The 10,418-nt window shown below is 45.6% G+C and overlaps 1 protein-coding gene across 2 annotated transcripts; it reads right to left on the bottom strand.

Annotated features, from left to right (window-relative positions):
• Positions 1-5,578: 5,578 nt before the first annotated feature.
• LOC127783864 (probable plastidic glucose transporter 1) lies at positions 5,579-10,216 on the bottom strand. 2 transcript variants are annotated; one of them, XM_052311010.1, is made up of 12 exons: positions 9,888-10,216; positions 9,669-9,798; positions 9,253-9,453; positions 8,995-9,094; positions 8,739-8,851; positions 8,218-8,311; positions 7,990-8,140; positions 7,301-7,405; positions 7,115-7,188; positions 6,807-6,895; positions 6,229-6,343; positions 5,579-6,079 (listed from the first exon to the last, which is right to left on the bottom strand). In XM_052311010.1, exons 1-12 carry the CDS (start codon positions 10,117-10,119, stop codon positions 5,882-5,884), a joined length of 1,602 nt encoding a protein of 533 aa, XP_052166970.1. In that variant the 5' UTR covers positions 10,120-10,216; the 3' UTR covers positions 5,579-5,881. The 2 variants fall into 2 exon arrangements, with proteins under 2 accessions (XP_052166970.1, XP_052166969.1); XM_052311009.1 differs by having other exon boundaries at positions 7,259-7,405; positions 9,888-10,215.
• Between the last annotated feature and the right edge of the window lie 202 nt (positions 10,217-10,418).

The following is a 10,418-nucleotide window of genomic DNA, read 5'->3' as shown; positions in this document are numbered from 1 at the left end:
ATCCCCCGCTCGCCGAGTTGTGAAACGAACCGGCTTAGCGCCGCCATGCATCCAGTTAACTTTTGAACATCTTTCTGGGAGCTCGGCAGTTTCATGTTGAGGATGGCGTTGATTTTCTCCGGGTTGGCCTGTATGCCCCTATGGGATACCATAAAGCCAAGCAGCTTCCCTGACGGTATGCCGAAGATGCACTTTTCAGGGTTTAATTTCATCCTGAAGGCCCGGATGCTCGCAAAGGTCTCTTCTAGATCCGCAATCAAATCATCCTTCTGCTTGGTCTTGACAACCACATCATCAACATAGGCTTCAACGTTGCGACCAATCTGAGTTGAAAAGCATCTCTGGATCATACGTTGATAAGTTGCTCCTGCGTTCTTCAATCCAAAAGGCATGGTGATGTAGCAATAGGCCCCGAAGGGTGTGATGAATGAAGTCTTCAAGCAGTCAGATTCCTTTAGTCGGATCTGATGATATCCTGAGTAGCAATCCAAAAAACTGAGTAACTCGCAGCCGGCTGTTGAGTCAACCACCTGGTCAATGCGAGGTAACCCGAAGGGATCTTTGGGACAAGATTTGTTGAGGTCTGTGTAATCAACACACATACGCCATTGCCCCGTCTTCTTCCGAACCAGGACTGGGTTAGCCAGCCAGTCGGGATATAGGACTTCCTTGATGAAGCCTGCTGCTAACAGCTTGGTCAATTCCTCTTTGATCGCATCTTTTCTATCCTGTGTAAAACGGCGGAGTCGTTGTTTGATGGGTTTAGTGTCTTCCTTAACATGTAAAGAGTGCTCAATAACCTCTCTAGGAATACCAGGCATATCAGATGGTTTCCACACTAAGATATCTTTATTATTTTGAAGAAAGGTGATGAGCGCGCTTTCCTATTTACAATCTAACTCAGTGCCTATTACAGCAGTCTTAGTGGGATCAGAGGGATCTAGAGGGATTTTCTTGGTCTTGGCATCGCCTTCTCCGCTTTTCAGCATCTTGGTTGCAGGCACTTCTTCTTCGGTTGTTGTGGATGCAGCCAGTCGGATTTCCTCTCGGGTGAGCGTGATCTCGCGGGTCTGGGCCATCTCGTAGCTTTCCTTGTCACAAGTAACGGCTTGCTTGATGTCGCTCCGTAGGGATATGACTCCTCGAGGACCTGGCATCTTCATCATCATGTAGGTATAGTGGGGGACAGCCATGAACTTGGCTAACGCCGGGTGTCCGAGTATGGCATGATACACTGTCTCGAAATCAGCAACTTCGAAACAGACGTTTTCTGTGCGGAAGTTCTCCCGAGTGCCGAAAGTAACCGGAAGAGTGATCTGGCCGAGTGGTGTAGCAGATTGCCCGGGGATGACTCCGTGAAAGGGCGCATTACTCGGCTTTAATTCCGTGCGAGGGATCTGCATGTCGTCCAGAGTCTTGGCGAAAAGGATATTGAGTGCACTGCCACCATCGATGAGGGATCTGCGAAGCTTGACATTGCGAACCACTGGGTCTAGTACCAGGGGGTACCGCCCTGGGTGGACCACTCGGTCGGGATGATCCGAGCGGTCGAACTTGATTGTTGTCTCTGACTACCGAAGATATTGAGGTGTGTCGGGCTGGACAGCATTGATCTCCCGTTCGGTCAGCTTTTGCTTTCTCTTGGATTCATAAGCCAGGGGTCCGCCAAAGATGTGGTTGAGTTCCTTGCGATGGTCTTGAAAACCAGTCGGGGCATCATCTTCGTCATCCTTCTTCTTTGGCATGCTTTGATCTCCGTCAGTGGTCTTGCGTGCGTTCTTGGTGTATTGTTTTACAAACTGTTTGTAGACGAAGCAATCTTTGGCCGCGTGATTGGAATTTGGATGATGCGGACATTGGGAATTCATGATCTTGTCGAAGGTATTGACGCGCGAACGTTGTCAGAAGGATGGTGTAGTGGTTGCCATAAGTTCCTCGGGCTTACGCTTGCGATCCTTGTGATTGGTACTTCCACTCCCCCCTGTGGTCGGCGTATCTTTCTTCGGCTTCCAAGTGGTGCCCGACTGCTTGGGTGCGGTGACGGCATCTTCGGCTTTTGCATACTCATTGGCTTTTTCGAACATCTGCTTGACCGTCCTGGGAGGCTTGCGTCCAAACTTGCCAACTAAGAGCTCGTGGCGGATGCCCTTGGTGAAGGCGGCGATGATGACGTCATCGGTGATGTCGGAGATCTTGTTGCGTTGCTCGGAAAAATGTTGGATGTAATCTCGAAGGGATTCTCCAGACTTCTGGACAACATTGTAGAGATCGAACTGAGTGCCAGGGCGTTAAAGGTTCCCTGGAAATTGGCGATGAAGTGGTCGCGAAGTTCCGCCCAAGATCCGATTGTGCCACAGGGTAGCCTGTGGAGCCAGGACCGGGCAGAATCCGCTAGTGCTACGGGTAGATAGTTTGCCATAGCTTTACTGTCTCCTCCTGCTGCGCGAATTGCAAGACCGCAGACGGTGAGCCCAGACTCAGGGTTAGTGGTGCTGTCATACTTCTCGATTCCAGTTGGCTTGAAGCCGGCCGGCCAATCCACTCGACGCAGGTCGCTTGTGAAGGCAGCAACTCCATCCACGTCGTCGTCATAGCGATCTGGTGAATAGTGGGGGATGTAGCCTCTCGCCGCGCGGCGCTGGTTGATAGTTTCACGAAGATCGATGGGACGCCTGCGATGCGGGGAGCGGGGACATTCAGCTCGACGCTCCCTGCGTCAGTCAGGAGGCGAGTGGACGGAGCGCTCGTCGTGGTCCCTGCTCCTGCGACTGGATCCGGCACCAACGACGCTGAGGCTCAGTTGGTGATAGTCTTGAGATCGAAGAGGGGGACTCGGCTGCCAGTCGGCGTGCGGACGCTTGCGGAGTTAACCGGGACCGAAGCTGCGATCATGGTCTTGGTCTGGTTCAAGATGTTGACGACGTGATTGACTTGATTGAGTGCGTCTTCCTTAAGGAGGGTGTCGAGGAGGGTGATCGCTGCAACCGCGTTCTGTTGAGGGGTGCGAAAAACTGTCGTTCCCTCGACGTCTTGTTGCCCGATAAGTTCTCGTGCTCGTCGCCCGGCATCCAAGGCGCGCTGTCGCCGGTCTTCAGCCTCCTTTGCAGCTTGTTCGCGCTCCTGTTGCTCACGCTGCAGTCGTTCTCGTTCTTGTGCTTGGCGCTCCTCTTCCAATCGGCGTCGTTCGGCTTCCTGTCGCACGCGCTGTTCTTCGGCTTCTCAGGCTTTACGTTGTTCTTCTGTCTCGTTGTCGACCATGAAGATGCGGAAGTAGAGATGCGTGTAGTTATCTTCAAAGTCTTCGTCGAAGTCGTCGAGATTGCGGTAGTCGTAGCGGTAGCCGAAGTTGTCGTACTCAATGATCTCCGTAGGCCGTGAGTCGACGCCGGGGGAGCTGAGGTAGCCATCCAGTTGTTTCGTCGAAACCGTGCCGAGAGGCTAGAGTATGACGCCGACTTCCCTGGAGCTAGGCTGGATCGGGGCCGAGGCCGGATCCCACCTAGACCTACGGGGAGAAGACGCCTTGTGGTGAAGACGGCAGCCAAATCATCGGGGAGTTTCATCAGGATTGGTGGATAAGCTCCATCATCTTGATCAGGTCATGTTGTAGTAGATTGGATCTCGTCCGAGTGGTTTGAGGCCAACTCGGTTGAGATGGTCTTGGGGTAGATCTCGGCCGAGTTCGGGATACCGAACGGGGCGGAGATCTGGCCTCTTCCCGACTGGTTCGAATCCGAGTCGAGGAGAGAAATCTTGCCGAGGTCATTGGTGATGAAGTCGAGGCTGCCAAACCGGAACGCCTGCCCGGGAGGGAAGACGAAGTCGTCGATGCCGGAAACGAAACCCATCGCACTAGTCGGCGAAGAACTTGACGCTACCCCTACCTGGCGCGTCAACTGTCGAAACAAGATTTCGGCAATACTAAAAGGGGGTGGCTATCAAGCTGGAAAAGTGGATGGGTTGAAAGAAAAGGAATTTTATACAGGTTCAGGCCTTCTTAATTAAGAAGTAATACCCTACTCCTGTCCGGGGATTTGATCCGCTGAGTGTTATTATTGATCATATGATCTGGGTGAAAATCGTGCCCCTAGAGGCACCCGGACCCCTCCTTATATAGGGAAAGGGGTCCGCATTACAAAGCATAATCCATATCCCTAACGGATAGGTAGTTACAGATAAAATACAATCGTAACCGACTAGGATCCCGGGTATTTCCTTGACGTACAAGTTTGGAATTTAACCCGAGTCCTTTTAAGGATATTCTGTCTATACATGGCACCCCATACCCAGTCGGACTATACATGGCGTGTAGATATGGGGTATCCATAATCTCCACACATCTCCTTAGTAGTCATGCCTAGGGCTAAAATTTATTATATTTTAGGACAAATGGAGTAATAGGTTTTGTTCTTAAGTGTTTTTTTTATTGAAGTTTGAATCTTATAAACGAGTGATATTTTGTAGGCATTATTTGCCCTAACCTATGCTAAATATTGTAATTTTTTTAGATTATGAAATATTTCACTAATCAAGGAAAGGTTGTTCTAACAATGATGCTTGGGTGCATTCCTTATTTAGACACTGCAATGAAGGCATTCCTTTATCTTGAGAAGAGAAGGGTTCCATTAAAAGAAACCATTTTCTATCTTTTGTAACTAGAGTTAGTTCTCCTCACTCAACTTATTCATGCCTTTCTTCTTTTTTCTTCAACAGTGATATAATCTTTGCACGTAATTTGAACACGATGACACAAAAAGTCCAAAGCTAACAATTTTCTTTGAGGAAAACTATCAACATATAAAATATTCACGGAGAACTGAACAACACTCTAAGAAAAGACTGGATTTGGCCAATCGTTCTGACATCAATATCATGGACTAAATTGATGTTTCTAAGGTCAATACTCCTTCTGTCACTATACTGCTAAGTTTTTTTTTTTTAAAAAAAAGTCTTCAAAGTTCACCGAATTGCAATCTCCTCTTCCTCAGGACCTCATATTTGAAAAATGCAAAACAAACGATGAGCTAATACATACAAGCTCTTTCAAAAAAGTAGCATGTTGAGAATAGTCTCTGATTTGACCTAGAAAATTTTTTATGCTTTAATTTGAGACCACACAACACTAGCAAGAACATCTGAGACGTCTTGTACCGCAGCCACAGATGAACAAGAAGCAATGTGTTTGCTTTGAAAACTCTCACCAAATACAGCGACCCAACTGAAAGGTCTGCTTGTGATTAACTGTGGAGGCAGCTTTTGATTTAGGCATGACTTTGTTCAGCATAAATACATTCAGAAAAACTAAAGTGATTGTCCTTCTCGCCAAAAAAAAAAAAAGTGAATGACTTTTTATCACATTAGAGTTCAGTTTTTGCAAGCATCGAGATTTGACAGCACTTTCTCAAATCGAGAAATATGCATTTGTAATGCAAAGGCAAACCGTGTTTATATTTTCAAACCGGCCCACCACTCAAAAGATTTTCAAACCGGCCCACCACTCAAAAGAGGCTTAAACTGTCACCAAAACAAATTTGGAACAAGGCAGATATAATTAAAGCACAAAATGTGGAAAGGCATAAAACAATGGCAATTCTCTACTCTTTATTTGCATGGTTACTTCAACTGCTTGCCCTATTAACAACCTGAGGTGTGTGTTCTTCAGTAATGTGATCCATTATATACATGGTTATATAACTACACAAGTAAGGTGACAACATGGATCTGCTGGATGGCTACTGCTTCTACATAACCACTATATGCACTGACAAGCAGATTGGATCATTAGAACAACAATCTGGAATTCCAGTACCCCATGGATCAAAAACTCCTTGGAGCAGTTGAATGCTTGGTCCATCTGCGTAAGTGAATGAAAGAATGTGTCTCACTTTCGCTTGCCAGGGGCAGCAGGGCTCAGAGACATTTCGATTTCCTCAAGAGAACGTCCTTTCGTCTCGACAATGAAATTGTAGGCGAAAAGTGCTGACAACAAGGATACTCCACCAAAACCTGCATAGACGGCTCCAACGCCTAACTTCTTCGCAAGCTCCAGGAAATACAGTCCCACCAGAAAATTGCATATCTGACGAACAACCCAATCCATAAGTGTTGAAGTAGACAGGACTAATAAACTGCATATCTTGACTTGAAGCGGCAATGTAGAGTACATACAAACTACACACTACACAAGGAGAGTTACGAGGCGATTTTATACAGTTGGAAAGTGCATACCCAATGTACAGTGAAGCTGAAGCCCATAACTTTCGAGCGTGTCCGAGCACCACTCAGCTCTGGTATGATGATTCCTGTAACTGGTCCGGCTCCAATGGCGAATGTAAATATGTACCTGGAAATGTAAACATGAATAAATAAGTGAGATAAAAAAAATCGCTCAGTATTAACTGTTCCATAAACACAATGTGTGAGACCTGATCAGTTGCCAGATCATGAAGTAAAGTATATAGATGCTAGAAAAGGATCCTTTAAATTATCCATCAGCAATGCAAATGTAAATGGCTTAAATTATCCATCAGCAATGCAAGGTAAATGGCAAACTGAGAAATTAAACACGTGAATTTTCCATATTCCAAGCAAGGATTTTGCTTCACAGCAATCATAAATAGACCTCAAAGCAAAGGTTCCAAAAAAGGGACACCCTTTGTAGTAACCTCTAAAAAAAAACAGCTATCATGTTCAACAAGTTAATTCTTTCAAGTACTAATTACAAGTACTTTAAATTACCAGGGAACATTGTATCATAGCAAGCGAAATGAAGAATATGAAATAGAAAGTGATGCAGAAATACATACAACAGAGTTCCAGTAATTGACAGGCCATGGCTAACTCCTTCATCAAGGGGGAAGCTAATGGCATATACTATTAGGAACATTGCAAGTGCCTGCAAAAAAGTAGAAAAGTTGCATCAGGTTTTGTTAAGGACTACAGCAGATCACAACAATATTTCCAGAACAGTAATCATGCTATAAAAAATTATATACTCATCATAGCTTACACTTGCCATAACTCCTCCGAAACAAGAAAAACAATGCAGAATTTACTCAACTCTAAAAGATTATATTAAAACTTCCTGAAAAGCATCGGTAGAAGCAATATATACCATTCCAAGATAGCTTCCTGTCAAGAGTTTCTTTCGACCTTGCTTATCCATCAAAATTGAAGCAACAATTGCCCCTGAAATTTGGTCCATGAGTTTAAGAATAGTTACCGCAAAGTAGAGCATTATAAAACAAGTTTAACAAACCTGCAAAATTAGTTATTCCAACATATAGGCTTGCCAAGATACCACTGGTAATACCAACATCACGGAATGTTAATGATGAGAAGTACAGAACGCCATTTATGCCAGCAAACTGTTGCAGAAAGAAAAGGGACCCTCCAATCAGTGCAACTGCATATACATTAGAAATTAAGCTATTAATATCATGGAAATAAAGATCATAATAATGCAAAGGGAAGGAACAAATAGAAACAAGTATACAGACATTAAAGATACTTGTGTTTAAGGTTATCCAGAAATAAGACACTTATTCACTGTATTGATCTGTAACAGCATCTACGACAACCACCTAAATAACTGACTATTTTCCAACCAGCAATGAACATTAGCAAAATTGCAGAAGATACCATAACATATTTGAAGGAAAAAGCTAGAAACCATATACGGGACAACTGCCAACATACATCAATGTGACTCCTACAATATGAAAGGAAAAACAGTAACCAGTTCCTTTATAAAGGCATAAGGTAGTATTGAATATGTCCTATGAAACTTTACAGAGCACACAGACATGCATCAGCATTTTAGAACATACATATAGCACCTGCTACAAGCAGTCATGCATATCCTAAAGTTATGAGCTGGAATGCACATACACCACCAAAACAATAGACTTTCCATTGTACTCCACGATCATAATATGGCAGTTCTAACTTCAAACCAGCAGAAAGAGCTAAAGGGAAAAAAGGAATAACCTCTATTGTGGGGTTCTTCCAGAAGTTCTGACCAGCTAGCCTGCGAATCATCATTTGCAACAACAGATTGGATCTCTTCCATGGACTTCTCAACTTCAGAAGGTCCCCAAACATGTTCTACAACATTTCTGGCATCATCTATTCTTCCAACCTACACAATGGAGTCCATTTGTATTGGCAAATACCCTAAGTTGACAAATAAAACTATAAGTTATGTAGTAAAGGTACCTTGGCAAGCCAGCGGGGACTCTCAACAGCAAATTGCATTCCAGCAACAATAAGAACACCAGGTACACATGCAGCATAAAGCATTGTCCGCCACCTATGGATTCAGACACAAAATCTTAAGCAACACATTAATGATTTTACGTATACAATGGATCTGCCAACTGATTAAGAATCAGTTCAGAAAGGTTCCAGGAATGCAATAGATTTCGAAATAGAAATTCTTTTTTCAATGAATATGCAATTAATATCAAGAACTGAAGGATTAGTAATTAAAACTAGTAAATTGCATTCCTCTACCAGTGCAATGGTTTTGATACCCCCATGATTTATTTTAAAAAAAATTATGATATCTTAGTTCTATTATTAAATGAATCAAGGATATGTGAACAAAAACATTATTCACCTGCTTTAATCGATATGTTTTGTTAATATGCTCCATCGATAATGGCACTGCAGCAAATTTAAACTACTGATGACTTACATTATTAACAGTGAAGAAATGCCAAGAAGAGATGCCTCACCAATGTGGGTCACTTTCAGATGGTATTCCCAATGAGAATGCAGCGATTATTCCCAAACATGTTCCGATCTGACATAGAGTCCCCAAAGAACCCCTGTATTTTGTTGGAGCAACCTAAAAGGTAGCATGTGAAAATAAAAACTAAAGATACATATAAAGCAACTGGGAAGAAAATCAATATTGGAGAATCAATCATATACTGATGATATGTATAACAGTGACAATTAATTCTGAAATAACAAACGCCTGAACGGTACCTCGGAGACATATAGTGGAACGAGCACTGTATTTATGCCAATTCCAATGCCAACAAGGAATCTTCCCAAGAGCATCTCATCCAACGAATCTGCCTGTGCACTGTATGATTGTTTTAAATGTAACAGATGCTAAATTTATGAAATAAAAATGGTGTCTAGATGAAAAAAGAAACTGAATTCTATGTAAAATTCTATACAAGCATGCTGCACACTGGTCAGCAGGAACTCCATTAAGTTAGAAACAGTGAAACTGAGTACCTGAGAAGTGCACCAAGAATCAGCGGAATGCTATCAATTTGAAGAGTCCTTTTACATCCAAAATTGTCGACTAGTGCAGATGAGCCTAAGCTTCCGAAAAATGCTCCAACAATGAATATGCTGACCACAAGACCTTGGAGAAATGGATTCCCCTGAAAACCAAGCTCCCGTGCTATATCCTCTATTGGACCATTCATGACCCTGCAGACGTACAATGCACCAAGGATTCAGCCAGATGTTCTAACAACGACAGAAGTCGCAGAAAGCTTAGCATTACAGCGCACGGTTTAGCTCATTGAAGTGTCGGTTTTACATTTCAGTTGGCATTGTTCAGCTATAGTGCACAGGATACATAAATTGAGCAAAATGTATAGGTATAGTGTGTAGCCAGTGGATGACACGAAATGTGCACGCACCCGATGTGGTAGCCGAAGAGGAAGTTGGCCATGGACGCCGTGAGCACGTGCGGGAACACCCGCAGCCACCCGAGATCAGCACCGCCGCCTCCATCTCCACCACCGCCTCCCCCAATCCCCGCATCCAATCCTACCAATAGCAGCACGGAAGCTCGCTTTCAATTCAAATCACAATCAGCACGAACAGAAAGGAGACAGAGAAGCGCCCGCTCGCCCAACCTGCGGCGGCGCTCTCCGGGAGCGGCGGCGGGGCCGACGCTGAGGCCGGGCTGGACGGCGGCGGCGGCCTGCTCTCGACGGCGACGAGCCGCGGCGGCCAGAGCGCCCCGAGCGCCGCCACGGCCGTGCCGCCGCGCCCCCGCACCCGCGGCGCGGCGGGGAGGCAGAACGGCATTGGCAGCGGCAGCGGCAGCAGCGCGGCGGGATGGGGCGGCGGCGGCGGCGGCTGCATGTCTCCCCGGCGGGGCAATCCGTCGAGCAGGTGGCGCGCGCGCAGAGGAGAGGAGAGGAGAGGAGGCGGGAGAAGCCGGGGGTTGGGCTGGGCACCCGCGGGCCGCGGCTTCCGTGAGAGAAGGGCCCCGGTCTCTGCGTGGGGCCCACCCGCGGTTTCTATGTGGGGCCCACCCACCCCCAACTCGCCTGAGAGATTTTTTTTGCGTGAGGCGGAGGCCACCCTCTGTTACTGTCTGGACATCAGCTCTCTTATCCTCTACTTTCGCTTGTCTATTCTCGTCTCAGCTTCGTCGAACC

The sequence above is a fragment of the Oryza glaberrima genome, chromosome 9, assembly GCF_000147395.1.
Source record: "Oryza glaberrima chromosome 9, OglaRS2, whole genome shotgun sequence".
In the NCBI taxonomy this organism is placed as follows: domain Eukaryota; kingdom Viridiplantae; phylum Streptophyta; class Magnoliopsida; order Poales; family Poaceae; genus Oryza; species Oryza glaberrima.
Note: the sequence above shows the minus strand (reverse complement) of the source record. Positions and strands in the feature narration are given on the sequence as shown.

What these genes read in the sequence shown, in the direction of transcription:
- LOC127783864 (XM_052311009.1), bottom strand. Translation starts at nt 10,119, where the DNA reads ATGCAGCCGCCGCCGCCGCCGCCCCATCCCGCCGCGCTGCTGCCGCTG. An exon ending in GTCCCCGCTGGCTTGCCAAG is followed by an intron (nt 8,141 to 8,217) that starts GTACCTTTACTA and finishes TCCATTGTGTAG; the next exon opens with GTTGGAAGAATAGATGATGC. An exon ending in GGAAGAACCCCACAATAGAG is followed by an intron (nt 7,406 to 7,989) that starts GTTATTCCTTTT and finishes ATGTATATGCAG; the next exon opens with TTGCACTGATTGGAGGGTCC.